General features: G+C 34.5%; 1 protein-coding gene across 4 annotated transcripts in view; it reads right to left on the minus strand.

The window, feature by feature from the left end:
- Positions 1-26,346, minus strand: part of LOC115216876 (peroxisome proliferator-activated receptor delta-like) — a 131,126-nt gene that overhangs the window by 66,533 nt on the left and 38,247 nt on the right. For 3 of the 4 annotated variants that reach the window (XM_036507788.1, XM_036507785.1, XM_029786423.2), the window contains one exon: positions 21,740-21,879. In XM_036507788.1, coding sequence (XP_036363681.1) covers positions 21,740-21,879 — 140 coding nt within the window. Of the gene's footprint in view, positions 1-514; positions 836-21,739; positions 21,880-26,346 lie in introns of those variants that run through there. The other variant, XM_036507790.1, reaches the window with a different exon arrangement.

Below are 26,346 nucleotides of genomic sequence, written 5' to 3' on the forward strand. Positions count from 1 at the left end.
TACTTAATTTATCAACCCCGAAAGGAAGAAAGGCGAAATCGACCTCGGCGGAGTTTGAACTCAGAACGTAGCTGCAGACTAAGCATTTGGCCTAGCGAGCTAACGATTCTTATTTCTTTACTGCCCACAAGGGGCTACACACAGTGGGGACAACAAGGACAGATAAACGGATTAAGTCGATAATATTGACCTCAGTGCGTAACTGGTACTTATTTAATCTACTCTGAAAGGCAATGTCGACCTCGGCGGAATTTGAACTCACAACGTATAGCGGCAAACGAAATACCGCTAAGCTTTTCGCCCGGCGTGCTAACGATTCTGCCAGCTAACCGTCTTAGTAATGATGGTAATAATAATAATAACAATAATTCTACAAGGAAATAAGACAAATCGTAGCAGAAAAATCAATATAAAATAGGTAATGAAAAAATAGATTAATACCCTTAATAGAAAATGATAAAGCAAAAACAAGATGCAAACAACATTATGAGTAATAATAATCGTTATGTCCTACCTGAAAGCATTTATCAAGATCTGACTGTTTCGTAGAATCATTAAGTAAACAGCAGTCAAGTTGTCCATTATTAAACGATAGATATGTGATTTCGTTGGCAGTCGAGTTAAACAGATTCGTTTCCGAATAGTGATTTAGTTGCGATGGCATCGCTTCAAAACTGACCCTTACCTTTGAATGGTAGCTATCATGAGTGGAGAGGAATGTGGACGTTTAAATGAACCTACGTCGGACAATATGTCCGAGGAAAGTAAACGAGGCAGAGAGCATTTCATCTATGCCTGTTTGTGATAATAGTATAGTCACATTTAAAAGGTTTTCATAGATTCAACAGCTGACAATCATGCTGACAACAAAACACAGCCACCCAAACACAGCGTGCTGCTATCTCGTCATTATCAATATAAACCTTAACCTCTGTGACGCTAGTATTTAAGTAAATCTGGATGTATTATAAATACTTACACATATGCGTATATAAGTGTGTGTTAATATTTGTGTATACATATGTTTCTGTATAAATAGAACCATGTCATAGATACATAAGTCTGTAACTATCTATAGGACGTTAGTGTAGTTGGTTAAAGTGGGGTCTTATCTCCCTATAAGATAAATTTCTTGATTAGTAAATTTTAGAAAATTGACAAACATTTTGAATAAATTTTTTGCGGATTTGACGATTTTGTGTGCACATATTTGGACTACTTTTTCCCTCCTACATTACATTAGTGTATGTATTTATTTAATTTGAAGAAAAAAAAAAAACTATCTAATTATCTGTATAGAATACTGAGGAAACGATAGTACAATCGACGAAAGTGAATTCAACCATGACATTTCTTAGATTTCTCTTCTATCGAATTCGACCTGCAAATTATATCACTTGTTAAACGGAAAGCCATTAATTAGCAGTGAGGATTTTTAAAGGACGTCTTTAACAAACTATAATTAGTGAATAACATGAAATAAAATTAATCGCACATACATCACTTATATCTCAAATAAACACATAGTATTAGATTTTGAGGGAAGTGAGTATTGCAACTATATAGCATTCTATAAATTTCCTATATGGACAATGTGTTGTTGATGATATTGCTTAATCCCCAATTCAGGATGATCCAGCGGACCTATAACCACTGGGGTCAATGTAATCGACTAATCCCCTCCAGTGAAATTACTGGCCTTGTGCCAAAATTTGAAATCTATATTAATAATAATGTTAATAGCCTAAAGTATTGTAATAATTATGAAGATCTTTGGTAATATTAATATAAATTATTACGAGGAACAAAGATTCTGGTCATTTGGTTTTACTAAGGAATGAGTAAAACGCCGCTCAAGCGTCTACATTGTGGATTATATAGAAAGAGGAAATTATATGTAACGCATTGTTAACTAGGCCTAATATTGGCTTTGCTTTGAACTAACGCAGAGGCCCTATCGTTTGTGATAGCAGAAATGGAATTTGGCATCTTTCATAACATCTAAGTAAACACTAACTGTGTAAGTGAAGTGTAAAGTCTTCAACCAGATTCCGAAATTATATTTTCAAATATTAAAACATTAAATATACTGTAGGTCCTTTCATTAGGACGAACTGAAAGCGAACAGATTAACATCACAGTAAACAAACTAGTCTTGCGCCCTTTTATGTATCTGCTTTCATGTCAGAATTATTCCTTTTTGAGCTTCATACCGTCACAAGAAATGTATCTGCTGACTGATGTGTACGCCTATGGCTGATTCTCTTTTCATCTCTGTATATGTGTCATTATAACACTTGCATTTTTTCTTCCTGTCTCTATGTCTGTGTGATTATGTGTGAACAGGCAATACAAACAGAGTAGATATCTACGTCAGACTATTAACTAAAGGCAATGTACTTTTGCTACAGTAAAGATATCAGCTTTTATCAGTACTGTGAACGTTATCAATGAATGTTCCTTTTAATGACACCATGGTACTCGTTTCGCTATTGCTACTGCAGATGTCATCATTGAATGAGTTAATACCTGAATGAATATAACAATCTACTTATGAGTTTCTCGTCTAACACCTACAGATAAATCATCTGATTAGCGCAATTCAATGATATTAATTACATCTTAATCTTATGTTATCTCACACCTTATCAACCCCATCTCATTTCATTTCGTTACTAACCCTCTCAGTTTCATATCATAATCAATTACTTCATTTCTTTTCTCTAAGTTACTCCATTACATTGTTTTCTGGAACTGTTCTACATCTAATTCTCTAAATTTTTATTCTATCTATCTTCTGTATTTCTTCTGTATTTCTCAATCTCTCTTTTCTTTAATTGTTCTGTTCCCTCGACTTCGTCTCTATCACATTTTCTAGGTTTTGTTATTCCTCTTTACGTTGTAGAATATTATACATTTATCTATTTCAAGCTCTCTATTTCAAATCCATCTGCCTCCCACTTTATCTTCTACTCGTGATTTATGTCTCATGTAAGAAATTATGTCTTTTCATATCGTTTGATCAATCTCTTATCAATTGTCTATCACTCCTTATCTCGTTCTCTCAAGATTTCACTTTCTCACTTCTTGCAAAAGAAGCAAAATTTTATTCAAATTCTTAATAATTCTTATACTGTCTCAGTTAACTGACTAACCACCGTTGATAGCGATATAAGAAAGGAAACTACAAATTTAGTTCATAGTATACATCATTTATACATACATACATACATACATACATACATACATACATACATACATACATATTTCTTTACTACCCACAAGGGGTTAAACACAGAGGGGACAAACAAGGACAGACAAACGGATTAAGTCGATTACATCGACCCCAGTGCGTAACTGGTACTTAATTGATCGACCCCGAAAGGATGAAAGGCAAAGTCGACCTCGGCGGAATTTGAACTCAGAACGTAACAGCAGACGAAATACGTCTACGCATTTCGCCGCCTTCATATATACATACATACATACATACATACATACATACATACATACAAGCATGCATACATACATACATACATAATACATACATACATACATACATACATACATACATACATACATACATACATACATATATATCCTTGTTGCTTATTTTGATTTTAATCACCTTATTTTGAAATTGTATGGATAATACCATACCATTTTGGTGCCTCAGCTTAAGTACCATATTCATCTGAATCTAATTTTTTACATACATATGCATATATGTATAGGTGGCTTAGCTATTAGGATTTGGAAAACATGATTGTAAGATTTTGATTTCAATTCCTGGAATGGGCGAGGGATTGTGTTCTTGAGCAAAACATATCATTTCACATGGTGCAGTTCTCGAAAATGAGAAATGAGTAGCGATGGGACGGACTGGAGTCTCGTCCCGGATTGCGTAATAAATGTAACAGAATCCGGGCGACCAACCTTGTGAGTCCTACGAAGGACAGTTCATCATATATATATATATATATATATATATATATATATATATTTGGGGATCGTGCATGTGAGTGTGAGTGAGTGTGTATGTGAGTGTGTGTGTGTGTGTGTGTGTGTTTGTATGTGTGTATTGTGTGTGTATGCGTGTTTGTGTATGTGTGTGTGTGCGCGTGTGTGTAGTAAAAAAGAATTTCTCTGAAGGTTTTCCCCGCGCGGTGGAATTATAGTAATATATCTTCTGGAAAATTAAGCATATTTAATTCTCAGTTTGCGATATTTTTCATGCAGTTATTAAGGTTTTACAATATGTCTATTGACAAATCTAGTCTTTAGGGTCGATAACAATCGTTATTAGGAAATTAATGCCATTAATTCCCTATCATTAAATTGCTTTTAACGTAAATACATGCAAATTTGCGTACGAAACAAAAATATTTATATTCTTATGGATAATTCAAATTCATTATTATTTATATTGTAGTTCATTGATTTGTCACACAAATATGTATATAAAAAAGCATAGAAATATTCATGTAGTGTATATATATAAGTAATGAATAGTAACTTACTAAACCGCCGTTATTTATTACTTTTATTCCTACCTCAGTTCATCTAATTGTATATATCTTTCGTTACTTTTCATGAAAAATCTTTACTTTTTTATTTACAATGTGCATTTTCGTTGATTTTTCTTACTTTCCCCTTACATTACCACGTATAGTTTCTATTTTCTTTTTGTAACATATTTCTATTATATATATATATATATATATATATGTCATTTTTCGTCATTGGAAAAAGGATATATATTTGCAACGGGAACCTAATTTTCATCGACAACCGGTGATTGTCACACGATGATGACGGGTCAATACGCAGAAACTCGAGTCCGTGCGTATCATACAGGTTGAAGATGGGAAGAATGGCTTGCCTTTGCAAATACTGATAGGGCACAGAAGGTGTGTCAATAGCCAGCTGGATGAGGTGTCCTTCTATGTCTACAAGCTACAGTAGCATCTACCCTTAAGGGTTAGCCACATTTAAGTGGCAAATATACTTCACGATATATATGAATATATATTATTTTATATATACATATATATATTAATATATATATATCTATCTATATATATATATTAATATATATATCAATATATATATATATAGATATATATATATATATACGTTTAAATATTTGTTGTGCAAGATTTTTTATGTGAAGTCGTGTGTTGAAACAGATATTGTTATATTTCGGAATGGTCATTTATATCATATTGCCGAAATAAGATTAAGATTAATGTAAAAAATAAATATCACTGAAGCAAAATAACATCAAATATATAGTGCGTGTGTTTTTATTGGCTAAACTGGCAATATGACCATTCCGAAATATAACAATATATATATATATATTATATTAAATTAGAGATAAAACCACTATTAGGCAAATCATACAATGAAAAACTTAAGCCAATACATAAGATTAATTAATTTATATTATTTAAATATATATCAAAATTATTAAAAAAGATAATTAATATAACACTACGATCGTTTCATAGCTGTTCAATTCTTAAAATTTTCGAGTTACAGTCATTCTTCAGGTGGTTTAAATATTTAACTTGGCGAGGTTTAATCAATGAGTTCATTTATTAAACCTCACCAAGTTAAATGAGTTCATTGATTAAACCTCGCCAAGTTAAATATTTAAACCACCTGAAGATGACTGTAACTCGAAAATTTTAAGATTGAACAGCCATGAAACGATCGTAGTGTTATATTAATTATCTTTTTTAATAATTTTGATATATATTTAAATAATATAAATTAATTAATCTTATGTATTGGCTTAAGTTTTTCATTGTATGATTTGCCTAATAGTGGTTTTATCTCTAATTTAATATAATATAATATTTTACTATAAAATTGGATTCAATCCTAAATCTGATTTTTCCCTGTAAGTTTGGATTTATTCCCTAATATTTTATTATTAATATATATATTATATATATATATATATATATATATATATATTATAATATATATATATATATATATACAATATATATATATATATATATAATATATATATATACAAATATATATATGTTCAACTTATAAATAAGGGCAAAGAAAAAACTTCCAATGCCAAATATGCCGAGAATAGTCTTTGAATCGTCACTAACCACAAATAATACATCACTATAATAAGCACGCGTCTCGAAGAAAGGTGACAGAAATTTCTAAAAATATTCCGTTATTACCGAATCGGTCCGATTTCTGAGTTAATCCATTAAGACCTTTCTCGTCATCAGCAGTAAATACATTATTCATAAGTTGTTTATAATCTTCACCTTAAAACGTATTTTTTTAATATGATGATAAATTTTTTGACAATTTTATCCTATATTAGATGTATATATATATCTTTATATGTATATATATGTATATATATATATTATATATATATATATATATATATATATATATATATATATGTATGTATTTATATAACGCATGAACATGATCCACCCGATGTCTATGAACACTATGGACTCCACTGTGAACCTGAGAATCATGTGATTTATGGAAACGCACGTAAGGATTAAAATATTTATAAATTCCATCAAAGTATTATTATTATTATTATTATTATTATTATTATTATTATTATTATTATTATATATGCATAAATACATACATACATACATACATATATACATACATACATACATAAGGAGTGATGCAGCGTGCTTGAACTATTTTGATAAAGTAATAAGAAAGAAGTGGAAGAGCTTCTTACACAGGAAAATGGAGAAAGTTTAATAGCCTTTAAATGGTCTCTTTGTATTTCAATCAGACAGGTCCCTCATCACAGATAAGCAGGATATAAAAGTTAGCAATATGCAGTAGCCGTCATGTTTATCGCTGTTGAAGCAACAACCAATATAACTGATTCTGAATAGAGTAGCGTTATGGACCGTGTGATCCTGTTGCTGAGCTTTTATGTGACTGAAGAATATATATATATATATATATATATATGTGTGTGTGTGTGTGTGTGTGTTGTGTGTGTGTGTGTGTATGTATGTATGTATGTATTTATGTATGTGTATATATATATATAATATATATATATATATATATATATAATATATATATGTATGCATGTATATATATGATAGATCGTTAGCCACTACACACATTTTTTCTCTCCTTGTTTTTTTCTGTGTCCCTTTCTGTAGAAGAGCGTAGGCTCGAAACGTAAAATACTTTTTCTATTCCTGAGCGTTATACTAATATATCTGTTTGTTTTGTACACCACCTGTCTTCGTCTTTTGTTTCTTTTTTCGTAAACTCTCCCTATATATATATATATATATATATATACAATATATATATATATAGATATATATATATATATATATATATGCACCCACATATATAACTACATATAAATAATGTGTAAATGGCAATCAAAGAATGCTGGGCTTTTCAGAAAGGAAAGGAATGGCTACCATAATCTTACTGATATAGCGTGTATGGAACTGTAAAATTATACAAGGCTTTTCTGCTGCTAAATACAATTATTATTGTTGGACATTTTAAAATTTTTTAATAGATTTATGTGGAGTGACTTTACAATAAGGAGCGGAACTTACAATTTCATGTAATTCAGATAGCCTCATGCTTCCAGTAGACAAAATGGAAATGGCATTGCCCCGGAGAATGGCGTCCGAGATTTGCTGGAGTAACCATTCTAACACACAGGACACAAGGATTTCTTATTCCATACGTGGCAAATATCAATCTTATCTATATTGATGGAGCTTTTGTTTAGAAACCAACTCCTTCCAAGACGAAATTAAATAAATAAAAAGCGAATATACACCCTAGTTTGTCTATGCATGTGTGTGTGTGTGTGTGTGTGTGTGTGTGGTGTGTGTGTGTGTGGTGTGTGTGTGCGTGCGTGCGTGCGAATGTGTTTTCTCTGAGAAGATGAAGAGAGGAGAGGCGTAACTGCTTGATATGTTCTAGGAAGTCAATAAACACCAAATATCATTAGTTCGAAATATTGCGATTTATACATTGTTATAGGTTATTGATACGGCTTATTGATATATAAATGTTAATGTCACAACATTGCTCAATATCTTCAGACGGAGCTAATTGACACTGTTGCGGTAAGTATCTCTATAAACATGATATCAACATAATCTGGCATCTCCAAATATTAATTGTGACGGTGGTGGTAGTGGTGATGGTGTTGTTGTTGTTGTTGTGGTGGTGGTGGTGTCTGCTGTGTCGGTGATGATAATGACGACGCGATGAGGATGGGACACTGACGATTACAATGGGCCCTACGATGATGATGATGATGGTGATGACGATGATGATGATGATAATGATTATGATGATGATGATGAAGACGACGACTACGAAGACGCCGTCGGCGATGAAAAGGATGATAATAATAGTGATGATGATGATGGTGAAGAAGAAGAAGAAGAAGAAGAAGAAAAAAGAAGAAGAAGAAGAAGAAGAAGAAGAAGAAGAAGAAGAAGAAGAAGAAGAAGAAGAAGAAGAAGAAGAAGAAGAAGAGAAGAAGGAGGAGGAGGAGGAGGAGGAGGAGGATGACGACGACGACTATACAGATATATAGTGGGTTTTGATGTCGCAGATGGAACCACAATGTCTTTCAGTGAATTGTATTCGGAGAAATTATAAAACAGTATTCCAAGAAACAGGTCATGGAAAGAGACGTCGGCACCTCTTTGTCATCCACACCAAAACGGAAGAATACATATCGCGGCAGACGAAATACTGCTAAGAATTTCGCCCGGCGTAGTAACGATTCCGCCAGCTCGCCGCCTTAAAGCAGAGCAAAAAATATTAACGACAAATATATTGGCACAAATTAACACGGCAACTTCGACTTACAGTAAACAATTCTTTCTCAAAGAAATATCTTGAAACTATCTTGAAATAAAGAAATACATCCGATAATTTTGAATAAGCAGCACGGCCACAGTTTGATTACCTCTGATCATAGGCCTGGTGGAAGAGTCGAATGGCGTCTTGGGGTATCATCATAAGTTTGACAGGAAATTTTGTGTCTGATTATAAACTTGATCAATGATTTGAATGGAGATTTGGCCTTTTATCATGAACCTCAAAAACTCTTTGGGTACTATTTCAAACAGACCAAGAAGCCACATAGAGGTAACCCTCGTTTGGTCGTAGTGTTTTTATTGTTGTTATTACTGTAAGTGAATAACAATGATTCAAGATATATTCTACATTGTTGTAGATATCAAAAGAAATAGAATTGTGATACGTGTAATTCTACAGTTTGAGCCAATCAAATTTATACGTCTTTTCGCGCGCGCGTTTGAGAGAGCGAGAGAGCGAGAAAGAGAGAGAGAGAGAAAGAGTGAGAAGGAAAGAAAGAAGGAGAGGACGGGGAGAGTGTGTATGATATTAAAGGCGTATGAGATTACTGGGTGGAAGTTCCTCAGATATCAAAATGGAAATACGCTGGCACGCTTACACACACGCGCACACACACACACACACATACATACACACACATACATACACAAACATAGACACATGTGTGGCCGGGCATGCACAGAACGGAGACTGCCGGACTCACACGTCCTCATACAGATGCATCTCTTTATGCGCCGACATAATTGTATATATGTTTGTATTCAGGAAGGAAACGAATAATCGATCTGAAGCAAAACAAGATTTTGGTGAAAGTAAATTATAATGCTAAACATATTCCTATGAATCCTATTTCTGTACGCCATCCTTCATATGTAGTATCTATGTATTTTTTTTTTATTTATGGAAAGATAGCCACTTCGTTTTCTAATACCTCTTTCTTAGTATTCATTTCTTTCTCTATAACCCAGACTTGGCGGCTGAATTCAGGTGAACGTAAACATATAATCTTTAATACCCTACTTGCTATCAACAGCAACCACATGGAATAGCTAGTGAATTTCAAAGGGTTGTGCACTGAAAGATTTCCAGTTGAGGTTCACCGTTTTAACGTTTAAGGTCAGAATACAGAGAATCACACAAACTGTTTCCCACAGCTTACCTGACGACAACAACTGCTAAACAGCTTACATGCATATATAAGAGGACTAGCAGTATCACCCAGCGTTGCTCGGGTGTGTCTCGACCCTTTAGAATTGGAATTTTTGAAAAGTAAAAATTTTGCATTATGTAGCTTGTTATTCCCTTTAAGTGAACATTTTTCTGGTTGAAATACACCGACAAATTGCGACACAGCAGTCAAGAAATCGTAAAACATAGGGATTTTCATAGAAAAATAGCAACTTTTTGATGTAAATAATCTTTGGTCTTAACATGGTCCGATTTGAATTTTTTCTTCTACGGAAGGAAGAGCAAGCCTTCTTCTATCATACTCTCAATTTTTGTCAACTTGCGCCGCAGGATCTCGGAGGAGATAGCGTTAGTTGAAAGCTACCAAACCTGCCACACACAGACAACTTCAGTTTTATATATATAGATTATCCGAGAAAAGGGATTTCAACCTCATGATTCATGATTTTTTTTCTATCATGATATTGGCATTAACTTTCGTCTTAATACTAAGTATACATTTCAGTAAAAATAAAATTCTCTGGTGTCATAATAATTTTACTTCCTTTATCGACACAATTTCCATTCAGATTGAAGTCTATCCAGTATAAATATGAACTTGGTGAGTGAAACGCATCTAAGTGAGATGAATGTTGAACATTCAGATGTATGCTATGTATCTGCAAGTCTATATATACAAACTTATATTTATATATATATATATATATATATAGATATATATATATATATATATATATATATATATATATATATAGTGACGCATATTTACCATTTGAATATGGCTAACCCATAAGGGTGGATGGTACTGTAGTATCTACAAACTACAGTAGCATCCACCCTTATGGGTTAGCCATATTCAAATGGCAAATATGCGTCACGATGTGTTACCGCTACTGTTTATAACTCGCTCTGAGATTTATCATTATATATATATATTTATTTATATATAAGACTTAGATATGCTTCGACCAAAGATTGGTCCATGGTCCAGGCCATGTCTAACTTAATAGCATCACCTGATAGGATTATCTAAATCCTTTTTAAGTCAAGTTTTGCTTATGGTCCTTTCATGTAGTGAGTTCTTATTGAGTGGGTTGTATCCAGGTATAGGTGGTTTATCTGGTATTCCTTGAAGAAATCTGTCCAGACTCCGTTTAAAGGTGATAGGATCCGTTTCCTCTTTAATCAGTCTTGTGACAATGTTAAACAGGGCAGGGGACCTGTTAAGGAAGAGAAATTATGACGCAGTGTACCTATATGTTGCGATCTTGAAGTGGGCAGGGGAGGTATGGCCCGTGTTCCCAGCCTTGGATGAACCTTGAAACTAATGTTCAGGTCATTTGGGCAATGCTGGCGGTATATTCTCCACATCGTACAAAGGATGTGCCGCTCGCAGCGGTGCTGAAGAGAGTAGAGTTTCAAGACTTTAAGGTGGTCCCAGTAATCGAGATCATATATATAATATTGTATATTATATTTTTGTATATATTATATATATTTGCATAAACACACACACACACACCACACACACACACACACATTATAATAGAAATCCTCCAATTTCCAGAACTCAGAGTTACTCATTTCCGATCATCGACTGGTTAACCAAGCCTGGTTTTCATTCAAAAATACCTACTAACTGAATATGGGGTAATATGAAATGTAAGTTTGATGGAAACGCTTAGCTTTTATGTCCTTGTATTTGAAATCCTATGTGAGCGAAATAGCTCCTTCATACTCACACTTTTGATTTTCTTTTCTGGTTCTTATTAGAATATTGCTATAAACGTCATAAAGTCCATTAAAAATAGTGCAACCTTTGTACGTGCAAAAATCTGGGGGTTTTGAATTAAGGCAGCAATAGTTTGAACAAAAGAACTGATGAATGAACTCTTTGTATACACGCGGGTAAGTATCTTTGAATTTCGTTCTGGTTCAGTGAAAAAAAATATGGGTTTCGAAAGGTTTTATTGGTATATGTTTTAATATGTGAGGGTGCGTCTCTATGTATGTGTATGTTTATATATGCTTATGCTTTTATGTATAAATGAATATATATATTTCTTTATTGCCCTCAAGGGGCTAAACACAGAGGAAACAAACAAAGACAAAGAGACTAAGTCGATTACATCGTGCGTAATTGGTACTTTATTTATCGACCCTGAAAGGATGGAAGGTAAAGTGGACCTCGGCGGGATTTGAACTCAGAACGCAACAGCAGACGAAATACAGCTAAGCATTTCGCCCGGCGTGCTAACGTTTCTGCCAGCTCGCCGCCTTGTATACATGAATATATAATTCTGTGTGTATATGTGAGCGTGGTATGTATGCGTCAGAACCGGAGCATGCAAAAATGTACATCCGAATACTAACACACTGTTTTAGGTCTTTTTAAAACATTAATTAAAGTATCATTTAAAACTATTTAAAAGTATTATTTTCAAACGTTACTTAAAGCACAACGCAGTTTAATGATATCGCTAAATTCCCACTTTCATCAGTTTTATGGTGTTCGATACGAGTTCAAATCCCAGTCGACTCCTTAGACTGATTTTATATATAAAAAAATACTGAACTCTCACAGTTCTTGGTAGTGAATCTATCTAAAAATTCAACATTACTGGCGAGTAGAATATAGTAAGGGAGAAGAAAGAGAGAGAGAGAGATAGAGAGAGACTTAGCCATCTGGGATTATTTTCCATGCAACACTATCAATTCTAAACTGAAGCTTTTTAACATCAATAATGCTATAGAAAGAAATGAATGCCGCGCTTCTCAATCCATTAGAAAGAAACATCCATGGTTGCTGTCCGTAGTTGAAGTAAAGGTGTTGATCTAGCGGCGTGAGACTGATTTTCTGTTGAATTCATATCACATATCCTACGCCAGTAACCATTACTAATCTTGAAATAGGCAGTTAAATTCCAAGTCTTTTTTTTTTCTTCGTGGTTGCGTGGCATTAGTTCACAGAAACAAAGAAATGCTATTGATAAGATCTATAGAGAAATAATTAAGATGCTAGACAAGCTGTTGCGATTTCATTTTGTAGCCGAAACCATTTTAGTTCACTGTTGCTAATAGTTCCCTTGCATCATGATTAAGTGTCAGAAACTACCATTCCATCTTCGTCAACAAAACAAAACCAAATTAATATTAATTAGAAATGAAATTGCTAACATAATTATATAAAACGGTAATTTCTCTACAATTTGAGTGCAGCATTCCCTCATACAGTGTTACAAAGCGCTTTAAATCTGAATCCGTTTTCTGATCATCAATGATTCCTGTTAATCACGCGAGAAAAATGATTTAATTACATTTAGTTATCAAGGTAGATTAATCAGTGTAAAGATTTATCTCTTACAGGTTCTCTACATCAAGTAAAATATCCTATTCTACTCTAGGCACAAGGCCCGAAATTTTTGGGGAGGGGCCAGTCGATTAGATCGACCTCCGTACGTAACTGGTACTTAATTTATCGACGCCGAAAGGATGAAAGGCAAAGTTGATCTCGACAGAATTTGAACTCAGAACGTAAAGACAGTAAAGCATTTCACCCGCCGTGCTAACGTTTCTTATTTTTTTATTGCCCACAAGGGACTAAACATAGAAGGGACAAACAAGGACAGACAAAGGGATTAAGTCGATTACATCGATCTCAGTGCGTAACTGGTACTTATGTAATCGACACCGAAAGGATGAAAGGCAAAGTCGACCTCGGCGGATTTGAACTCAGAACGTAACGGCAGACGAAATACCGCTAGGCATTTCGCCCGGCGTGCTAACGATTCTGCCAGCTCGCCGCCTTACAAGAAATAAAATATCGTTTGGGTTTTAATTATGTGACAACAAGGTTTGATCAACATCTCAAAAATTTCACTTGTCTTTAAAATGTGAAGCAATGCGAAAGTTGACAACATAGTCATAAAAACTACCGGTCACCCAAAGCCTTTGAGTAGATTTGGCAGACGGAAACTGAAAGAAGCTGATTCCATGTATGTAGGCGCAGGAGTGACTGTGTGATAAGAAGCTTACTTCCCAACCACATAGTTCCGGGTTCAGTTCCACAGCGTGGCACTTTGGACATCTGTCTCCTACTATACCCCCGGACCGACCAAAGCCTTGTGAGTGGATTTGGTAGACGGAAACTGAAAGAAGTCTGTTGTGTATATATATATACGTATTTGCGTGTCTGAGTTTGTCCCCCACTATCACTTGACAACCGATCTTGGTGTGTTTACGTCCCCATAACTTAGCGGTTCTGCGAAAGATACTGATAGAATAAGTACTAGGCTTACAAAAACTAAGTCATAGGGTAGATTTGTTCGATTAAAGGTGGTACTCGTGCATGGCTGCAGTCAAGTGACTGAAACATGTAAATGAATAAAAGAATAAAAGTGTATATGTGTGTGGGTGTGTGTGTGTGTGTGTGTGTGCGTGTGTGTGTGTGTGTGTGTGTTGTGTGTGTGTGGTGTGTGTGTGTGTGTTTGTGTGTTTGTGTCAGTGTTTGTCTCACTCCACCGCTTGACAATCGGTGTTGATGTGTTTACGTCCCCGCAAACTAGCGGTTGGGCAAAAAAGACTGCCCCAGCATGGCCACAGTCTAGTGACTGAAACCAGTAAAAGACAAACGATCGGTAATTTAATGAAACATATTTTATAGAAAGAGATGAGAAAAACATGGGTCATCGCTCATATTTAATTTCTTTGATTTTGTTATATTTTCATATCAGTCAGAATCAGACAAGAAATTTTGTGTCGTTTAGTTACAGATAAACCCTGATGAATGAGACCTATAACCAAATTTGTTGAAGGAACATTCATTTGTTTGTTTTCATTTTCAATCAAAAGCCATGATCTAATTTGTACTTTTGTCAAAATGAAATTTGAAAGAGCAATAGCCCTAATAATTCGAACGTCGATAGAGATCAGATGATGTTTTATAAATAAGTAAATGAAAATAGCATTCTAATTTGCTAAATCACGTTCAGAAGCGAAATAGTAACGAAATTTTACTGAGAACCAACTTTCTAATGCTTAACTATGTATTGTAGCAACTAAATCTTTCAGTGTTAACTGATTTATATGTTATTAATAATTCAGAGCGTGTTTGGATTAACTTGATTTAGATATAATGATATAGAAATATAATATGATGTAAGGAGAGTAATTTTTGCAATATTATTTATGCAAATTAACTTTTTCCCGAAAGGTTTCTCAAATACATTTAAGAAGTTTTGAAGAAAATATTTCATGAAATTCATAAATATCCTATTATAATGCATAACCTTTCTCTGATTACTCTCTCAGAGTTCGGATTCGGAAATATATATATATAGTATCACAACTCTGCTATTAAATAGTCGTTTCACATTTTGGTACAAGGTGAACAATTTTAACGGGAGAAGGTTACTAGTTTCCATCGACACCAGTGCTTAATTGTAAATTATTTTATCAACCGCAAAAAGGTCGACATCAGTGGAATTTGAACTCAGAATGTAAAAAGCCGGGAAAAATCCCGCTACGAAATTTGTAAAACTCACTGACGGTTCTACCTGTTCATCGCCTTTGTATTAAAAAGCAAAACAGAGGATGCATGAGACTGTTTGATAATAATTTGTCTCATCTATCTATCTATCTATCTAACTATCTATATATGTGTGTGTGTATGTGTGTGCGTGTGTGTGTGTGGTGTGTGTGTGTGTGTGTGTGGTGTGTGTGTGTGTGAGGTGTAATGGCCCAGTGGTTAGGGCGGCGAGCTGGCAGAAGGGCGGCAAGCTGGCAGAAACGTTAGCACGCCGGGTGAAATGCGTAGCCGTATTTCGTCTGTCGTTACGTTGTGAGTTCAAATTCCACCGAGGTCGACATTGCCTTTCATCCTTTCGGGGTCGATAAATTAAGTACCAGTTACGCACTGGGGTCGATGTAATCGACTTAATACTTATGTCTGACCCCTCTATGTTTAGCCCCTTGTGGGTAATAAAGAAATAGGTTAGGGCAGCGAACTCGCGGTCGGAGAATCGCTGTTTCGATTCCCAGACTGGGCGTTGTGTGTGTTTATTGAGCGAAAACATCTAAAGCTCCACGAGTCTCCGGCAGGGTAGTGGCGACCCCTGTTTTATTCTTTCGCTGCAACATTCTCTTACTCTTTCTTCCTGCTTCTTGAGCAACGCTGCGATGGACTCCCGTCTCCTCCAGCTGGGGGGGGGGGGTGCACATACGCCACAGAAACCGGGAAACCGGGCCCATGAGCCTGGCTTGGCTTGAAAATGGCGCACAAATAAATTATATATATATATATATATATATATATATATATATATATAAATATATATATACCGATATATATATATGTATGGAGATAAATATAAATTGATCAGTTAAATGGGGTCGACTCGTTCTGTGGATCATGTCAATTGTGGCTAAGTGTTGTTATCTGTTTTCGGTTTTCAGTATCAAAATTAATGAAAATAGGTAGTTATTTACTTGATACAAGTAAAATATTTCGGGAAGATTTCGATCACATGTTGAGTTCAAGTTACAATTATTACAATTATCGGTACTTCATGTTTAGTTTAATTTTTTTTTTTTTTTAAACTAATTATATGAAATATTTTGAAATTATTCATACAATTTTAGGGAGTTATGGACTATCAAAGTTCTGGTGTATTTTCATCTATTAGAGTTGTACAGAAAAATCATCTGTAAATAAATCTTTACTGCACATATATTTTGTAAGCGATATCTTTGAATCAAGCGGATAACAAACGATGTTTTGTTGCTTTCATTATCAACTAAATTAGCCTGCAATTGACCCAATTAATATTTTCTTAATCCACTTGAACTGAGTTGCTTTCATTGAATAATTTAAAGTCCGTAAAAGTCATTGTCGGAACTTATGAATCTGATTACACTTGAGTAATTAAAAAAACATCTAAAACGATAGAAAAACATCATAGGCGATACATCAAACGAGTGTCCTGCTGATAAATATCAATAACAAAAATTTGCTTAGACTTAGTGGAACGAACTTTGAAAAATTATGTATTTGTAAAACGCACTAAAAATTAAGAAGGAAAACATTTTTGTTTTATTTACATGACTCTGATACTTTACTGTTGACACAATACAGAATTCTAATTCTTCGCTGGCAGTACTAATTCAGTTGATTATATTTCTTTTATTCTTTCTTTTACTTGTTTCAGTCATTTGATTGCGACCATACTGGAGCACCGCCTCGAAGGGTTTTAGTCGAACAAATCGACCCCACTACTTGTTTTTTAAGCCTAGTACTTATTCTATCGGTCTCTTTTAGCCAACACCGGTTGTTAGGCATTGATGGAGAAGGGGACGAACACAGACACAAGGACAAACACATAGATATATACCAATGCATATATGAGGCGGGCCTCTTTCAGTTTCTGTCTACCAAATCCACTCACAAGGCTTTTGTCGGTCCGAGGATATAGTAGAAGACAATTTCTGAAGGAGCCACGCAGTGGAACTGAAACGTATTAACTCCGTATGAGTGAGGGTGCGTAGCGTAGTGGTAAGTGTGCTGCACTCAAGTTTGTGAGCTCGTGGGTTCAATTCCAAGACCGGGTGGTGTATTGTATACTTGAACAAAACACTTCATGAGCTTGGTACGCCATCCACTTATACAAATGTCGATTTGATGGATTGAATGATCACAAATATTTAATCACTATAAACAAATCATCTGTGCATATTGTATACGCACTTGTGTAAACACACACACATATACACACACACAGATGCACACACACACACACATACACGCACACACATATGTATATGCGCATATATGCGCAGTAGCAATAGGGATACTATCGTGAAATATATATAAGTGAAAATATCAAAATATCTTAAGCAGAACTCTTCAGTATAAAACACTTCGAAACATTTTTCCCAATATATAATAGTGTGTGTATGTGTTTGTGTGTGTGTGTTTGTGTGTCTGTGTGTGTGTGTGTGTGTTGTGTGTGTGTGTGAGTGCATGTATATGCCTATGCCTGTCTTTATGTTTGGGTATGTTCCCCGCAACTTTTGATAACCAAGGTTGCTTTCTACCTTTACGTCCGCATTAATTATCGGTGGTTCGGCAAAAAAAAAAAAGAAACCCAAGATAAAAATTAAGTACCAGATTGTAAAAGAATAATAAGTATCGGGGTTCAGTTTGTTCGACTAAACCCTCCTAGGTTGTATCTCAGCATTGCTACAGCCCACTGAATTTATAAGGAAGATATATATATATATATATATATATATATATATATATATATATATATATATATATATAAGTAAGGAAAAATTTTTTAAAAATGCAGAATGCTCAAATGAAAGAAAATTTTAATAAAATGAGAAATTGATAAAATATATAAATATATATTTATATATTTTATCAATTTCTCATTTTATTAAAATTTTCTTTCATTTGAGCATTCTGCATTTAAAAAAAAATTTTTCCTTACTTATCATTTCTCCACGTGCGGTCAACACAACCCCACCATTTATTGATCTATATATATATATATATATATATATATATATATATATATATATATATAAAAGAAGGTTGAAAACGCCACTATATAAGATAAATCTTTATTTTTCTGAGAGATTTTACATGTTTCGGTTCCTCAAAAAGCAAACCTTACCAAAAATATATATTTTAAAAGTTAAGTGTAATAAAAGAAAATATTTTTTTGATAAGGTTCGTTTTTTTCAAGAAGAAACGAAACATGTAAAATCTCTCAGAAAATTAAAATTTATCTTATATAGTAGTGTTTTCAAACTTCTTATATATATATATGTGTGCATACATATGTACGCGTGTGTATGTGTATGTGTACATGTATATATATATATATATATTGATGTATACATGTTTTTGTGTGAAAATATACAGTGAGGGACAGATTAAGAGAAAGGCAAAAACAGTGATAACTGTGGTGATATAAACTATTGCAATTCTAATTAATGTTTCCATTTAGTGTCCAACCCATCGAGTGTTAAATGGCACGTCTCTTTTGGAGAATACTCTACTTCGTCAATATCCACGAAATTTGTTTCCTCGAATTTAGTCAATCAAATGTTGATATGTAACAATTGAAGAGATACATTTTCTGATCTTTGCCACAGCTGTAATCTACCTCTAAATACATAAATGTATTTTTGACATACACCTCTATAATAGGCTGCTGGGTTCTCTTGCCTCTTTGGTGAATAAACCTAAAATGCCAAGTATTATAATACATATAAGAAAGGCTGAAGACGCTCGTCCTTTATTCTCTAGAAAAACGCCGCCGCCGTGGTGATCTCATTCTCGCTCACAACATCATAAGCGGAAAGTGTAACCTCTCGAAAGAGCTGTTCTTCACTCCTGCTCCAGAGCGTCGGCTGCGAGGTCATTCCGAAAAGCTCTTTCTGCGACGATTTCATCTCAATCGAAGGAAAGTGGCTTTCTCCGTCCGGGTTGCGGATCCGTGGAACAAGCTGCCAGACGAGATGGTGAAGATGCCGACGACCGCTTTGTTCAAAGTCTCCCTTGACCTCAAGTGGCCTGAACTCTTTACATGAACACCACCCTGTAAATAACTCCATGTCCCCCTACATGGCCTTGCTTTTTGCTTTTTGAGCCAAAAATTAACTAACTAACTAACACATAACATAGTAATGTTATTTTATATATTTCACGTACACACCATAAATGAACTGATGATTAGGGCGTTCTATATGACTCTACGATTTTTAATAATAACTAAGAGGTCACACTAAGGTGCAAGCAGAGAACGTTTTACTTTTCGAGACAGCGAAGATTGCTCCGAAAACAAAAGTAAGAAAAACAAAGTAAACCTTTATGAAATTCGAATTGTAATTGAAAATGAGACAACTAGAATACCAGAAAGGATTTTATCTGGTGCTGTAGTGATTCTAACTCTACAACTATTGTTTTCTTTCATTTATTTATATGCTTTCATAATTTGAAGAAAGATATACAAGCACAAGGCCACACTTTCACTTAACATCGTTTCTAATTCTTCACTGGTGCTTTATTTCATAGAATTCTGAAGGATGAAATGTAGAGTCAAACTTAATAGCCATTGAATTCACAACGTAAAAGGACGTAACTAATTGCCGCAAAGTAATCGTTAACTTGCGTTCTACTGGCATTGACATAGGGTAATGATGATAATAATAATAATAATAATAATAATAATAATAATAATAATAATAATAATATAATAACAACAACAATAACAAGTATAAAGATCTCTTGAAATAGAAATTTGCAAAATGTGGAACCTCAAGACTAAAACAATACATGTTGCCATAGGTGCCCTGGGAATGATAGCAAAAGGGGCTGATTGTTTACTATCTCAGATACCAGGAAACTCCAAAATTCAAATGATAGTGCTCATGGGAACTGTCCATATCCTACGTAAAATACTGTCTATGTAATCTCAAATTTTAAAACAAACCCATAATTTTCTTATGTTTTCTTAAATATTCTCTAGAAGAATACTCTGTGCAAAAACCAAATATACAACACTCTAGGCATAACACCAACATGAACTTCTAACTTGTCTCTTGAGATCTTTGCGTGAGGCCTGGAGCCAACTTGTACAAATACAAAGGAAAAGTCAAACAATAATAATAATAATAATAATAATAATAATAATAATAATAATAATAATACCAATAATAATAATAACAACAACAACAAAAACAATAATAGTAATAATAATAATAAATACCCAGATGTAGTACGGGGCAGTGGCTCTTATGTCTCCCGATCTTAACTGATTGGAAGTTTTATCATGTACATTGTTTTGTCTTGGTATAAAAGATGGGCTATAGCAAATATTCTGCTCAATACCACAGATTTGTTTGTCAGTTGCTTGACCATAACCTGATGAGCATGTCACTTAGTGGCTGACGATATTTGCATCTCTGATCACGAGCAGAAGTAGTGGGGGAGCATTATAGCCATGTGTTGAGAGGGATTCTTTGGGGTTTGAATAATTCACCTCTGGAAACATGAGTATCTTGTTCATCATCTTTAAACAGCCCTTATTCAGGGACCTTTTGAGCGGTGTGGGCTACTCGACCAGAAGAAAATTCTAACTGGGCCCCACCTGCAAGGTCGTGTGCTGTTTATCTTGAAATGAGATCATCATGTCGCGCACATATGGTTGTGATGCATGTGCCTGGTGTACTCTATCAGACGGGTAGTCATGATGGGTATACTGGGCTTTGTATATTTTTACCCCAGTGTCACTTTGAAGGCATGCACTGCTCTTTCACTCAATAATGTTAATAATAAACATTTGTGCTATAGGCACCATGCCAGAAATTTTAGGGAAAGAGCCTAGTTGAATACACCTACCCAAGTACGCAACAGAAGCTTATTTTATCGACCCCGAAGAATGAACGGCAAAGTCAACCTCGGTGTCATTCGAAATCAGAACCCAAAGTTCGAGAGGAAATGCTACTCAGAATTTTCTGCGTTGCGCTAACAATTTTGCCAGTTCAGAATTTCCCATGTAGGTCACCTTAATATAATAATTACAGAAAACAAACAGTAGAAATATAGAGTAGATGTAGCGGTATTATTGATTCTCACCTTACTGGAATCTGGTTCCACATGATGTGTCCTGCTGCGGTGTTGATGCTTGACGTAGCTCGGTCCTCCACACATATGTGGGTGATATCTGGAAATGACGTAACCGTTAGTCGAACCCGGATGAGCTAACATTTCCATACCTGTGATAGCAACGAAGCAGAGCGTCAAAGAATGTCTAGACACCATATGAAAGTTTCATTATGTTCTTTATAAAATATCTAGTTTTGAATCATTAGTAATAGAAAATCTGTGTTGCAGATTATTTACTTTTTATCCCAACAGATGAAGTTATAATTAAAATAAAACCATTTCTGTGTCACTTTTCTAGCAATCACGTAATTGAGAGAATCTTACCATTACCGTCTATTCATGGAATTTCAATGAATTCTTCCTGTTTTATTGGAGTGTGTTCATATTTAGCTGACAAGCTTTTGTATAGAAATTTCTAGTTAATATTTTGTTTTACTTGAAATGAAAAATTTGAAAGTAAGTAACCGTCTAACAACATAGACAAAAACACTATTTGAAAATTATAAGCATATAATTTAAGAATCAGAAATTTATCATCAAAAATAAATTAGAGAGGATGACAACTCGACAGAATGTGTAATGTTTTACGTTTCTTGCCCTTTGTGTAATCATTACTTTATAACTGGCTTAATTTTAATTGAAACAATTATATTTTTTTTACAAGACTATCATTAACGTGACGATATTAATATGATAAAGTTATAGAAATTCTATTGATATTAAACTGCAGTCCTAAATACATAACTTAGAACTAGTTCAACACTGTATTGATTACACAGGCTATTAATTCTAAGCTTAGGCAGAAGCAGCAGGGTTTGTTGGTGATGTACAACGAATTTTGTGTATTATCATTTGTAACGTCAGTTGTTTCAGCGTCACATCATCATCATAGTAATTTTCACTGTTACTCATAGAAGAGTTTTCTCACCAAACGCAATAATTGTAAGTAAATGTATTTAGGGAATGTTGGCATACAAGAAGGTTATTCCATATAATCAGAGAAAATAGTTTAATTGCGCAAGTTATTTTCTTGCTAAATCTTCGAAGCCCCCCTTTCACCCGAAGGTCTCTGGGAAACACATAACAACAGAAATGAGGTGTAAGAACCTATGGCGTCATGAAGACGTCAGTTCCTGCTATATGCCAACACCCAAACTGCCAAATTAATGACATTAATGTTAAGACTATGGTGTCTAACAACTCCTAATCTCCGAAGAGATAATTGGGGTAAAAACAACCGGTTTCCGATTTTTCCCATCGACACACAGGCACGCACACACACGCACACCGCGCACAAGCACAACAAAGCACAAAACAACATACTGACAATACAACATACACACAAACAGAAACAGAAACTCATAGACACATGTGCACGTAGAAGAAAATGTGTCTCAGTTTACACTGATGTGCAAAAACTTGCAAGCCTATGTGCTCATCCTTAGCCATATACACGAGCAGACATGTAAATTTTCTTTATTTCACATACAGGCCTAGGAGAGGCTGTATGGTAAGTAACTTGCTTACAAACCACATGGTTCCGGGTTCAGTCCCACTGTGTGGCACTTTCGGCAAGAAACTGAAAGAAGCCCGTCGTATATATATTTATATGTGTGTGTGTGCGTTTGTGTATGTTTGTGTGTCTGTGTTTGTCCCCCCAATATCGCTTGATAACCGATGTTGGTGTGTTTACGTCCCCGTAACTTAGCGGTTCGGTAAAAGAGACCAATAGTCCTGAGGGTCGATTTGTTCGACTAAAGGCGGTGCTCCAGCATGGCCACAGTCACATGACTGAAACAAGTAATAAGGTAAAAGAGATACATATCAGTAATTCTTCCTATATGTTTGTGTGTATCTGCGCATGCGTGTGCATGCTTTTGCGTGAGCGTCTAAAGAAGAACCATTGTCTATTTATGCATTTTTATATTACATTGCGCACATAATGTAGTGATATTTCAAAGTAAGATGAAAGTCTAAGCTCTCTTCCTTTCATTCCATATTCTTCTTCCCTGCCAGAGTATCAAGTAATTGGAAATTATACGTTAATTACTTCATTAGATACCGGAAAGAAATGGTAACACATTATTGCATTTAGTAATATAATAGACGGCAAACATAACGCTCACACACTATTTCCCTGAGTAAATCCTCTTTGATATCCTAAAACATTTATCTTCGTAATACCTCTTTCAATCAAATGTTAGAGTTGCAGGTCAACAACAATCTTATGTAATGGCGTCTCCTGTTTGACTTTCTGGAAAACTGTTGTACTTTGTTATATTATATTTTGTCATTCTCATACATTGACATAAATTTTCTCTTCCTTCAAAGTAATATATTCCCATCCTTTATATGTATTTTTTTTTTCTCTTACGAGTTCTCTCGTGTCATTTCTTGTTCTAGCATTTAGCATCTCAATTAAGAGAATCACAGACCTTGTTGTGGTTGAACTTAATCCTCACCTTTTACTGCTTTTTCCTTTATTCTCCCTTCCATTCCCTCTCTGTCTCAGCCTCACTCATCCTTTCTTAGCACATATCCATTTACTTTGGTTATTTTCCATTATATTCTCTTTTATTTATTGTAATACTATTCATATATTTCTTTAGTTTAATTGCGAGTGAGGTAAGCAGCGCGGTACTGTGTGTGTTCTGGCTACCTCTCGTGTTCCCTTCCCACTATGCTTTCGTTGCATTCCTCCTTCTTCCTCATTCTCTTCTCACTTCCCCAATATTTCTATCTTTCGATCTATCATCTTCTTTCAACCTGTCTGCAAACGCACTCACACAAAAAAACCTGCGTAAATTTTCGTTTCTCATAGGCGCTTCTGCTACCCCCATATCTCGCTCTTCCATTCTCCCACATGTCATCTCGTTTAATGTCACCCTGTGTCCTTTTCTGCTTTACTATCTAACAGGTTCTTCTTTAAGCTTATTAGTGCATACTTAACAAGGCACGAATAATCACGAAGGCGCCGGTATTTTCATACGTCTATGTATTAATATACATAGCCACTTTCTGAATGCTGCATATTCCAAGTGATACACACACACACACACACACACATAAACACGTGCACACAAACACACACATATCGCGATGCATGACCAATATTGGCCATTTATTACTTGCAACTTCACGTCGTACTTTCACGCAGTCATACACACACACAAAACCAAACACAGTCTTTCAAGCACATTAACACACATATGCATAGACAGACTGTTTCCTCAAACCTACATGAACGTGAGTGGATGTCTAAGTAGACAAAATTATCTGAGTATATATATATATATATATATATATACATACATATATGTGTGTAACTACGTGCATACATATACATACATATATATGTATGTATATATATAAATATATACACACACACATATATATAAGTATATATGTGTATAGAATTTTATGCTTCTCTGTGTGTATATTCAGACATACCTACATATATATATATACATACATTTATATATATATATATACATACATACATATACACATATATATATCCTCATTTGTGCAAGTGCATTGGAGCAATTACGGTTGTATTAAACAGTAATTATGATATCCTTAAGATATATTACTTAGCTTTTCCGCTTTTCCCTAATTAACAATGACCTCTACTAAAGAATACTCAGAAAATGTGACATTGCGCGCATTTCAAAAATTCCCTAAACCTAATAAGTAAACGAAAATTAACACAACATTACTTCATTTCTTCAGAAAATAGCGAAAAAAGTCAAAGTTAAAATTATAATATTATTCCTGAGGATAATCGAATGATGTGGTTTTGGTTGCGTTTTCATTATAAAATACTTCGTAACATTCTGATAATTTTAACACTTTCTATAATATCATGTACATTTCTGATCAAAACTATTTCGGTTCATATCGTATATCAATGCTACAATGATGATCAATCAAACTTTTACGCTATGTACGATATATTTCATGTGGTACTAAATATTTAGCTATATACGTTTTTCTATCATTAACGTAAAATACTTTCTCACTTCCCAAGCGTTAAACTAATACATCTGTTTGTTGTGTACACACCCGTCTTCGTCTTTTGTTTATTTTTTTTGTTTGTTTTTTTTTTGTAAATTTTCATTTTATATATACACAAACACACATATCGATAGATTTTTTTGTTTTTTCTTGTTTCAGTCATTTGACTGCGGCCATGCTGGAGCACCGCCTTTTAGTCGAGCAAATCGACCCCAGGACTTATTCTTTGTAAGCCCTGTACTTATTCTATCGGTCTCTTTTGCCGAACCGCTAAGTTACGGGGACGTAAACACACCAGCATCGGTTGTCAAGTGATGTTGGGCGGGGGTCGGAAACAAACGCAGACACACAAACGCCACACGCATATATATATACATATACATATATACGACGGGCTTGAAAAATTCTTGAAACCTGAGATTATCTCCCTTTCTTCTTTGGAGCTGGAACCAATTACCACCAAGTGATTGTTTTACCAAACCCACATAGTTTTCCATACGCTATGGTATTGCTATAATTTTTAAAAACTGCCAGAATCTACTAAGACCAGACAAACATTT

Source organism: Octopus sinensis, linkage group LG1 (assembly GCF_006345805.1).
Source record: "Octopus sinensis linkage group LG1, ASM634580v1, whole genome shotgun sequence".
Classification (NCBI taxonomy): domain Eukaryota; kingdom Metazoa; phylum Mollusca; class Cephalopoda; order Octopoda; family Octopodidae; genus Octopus; species Octopus sinensis.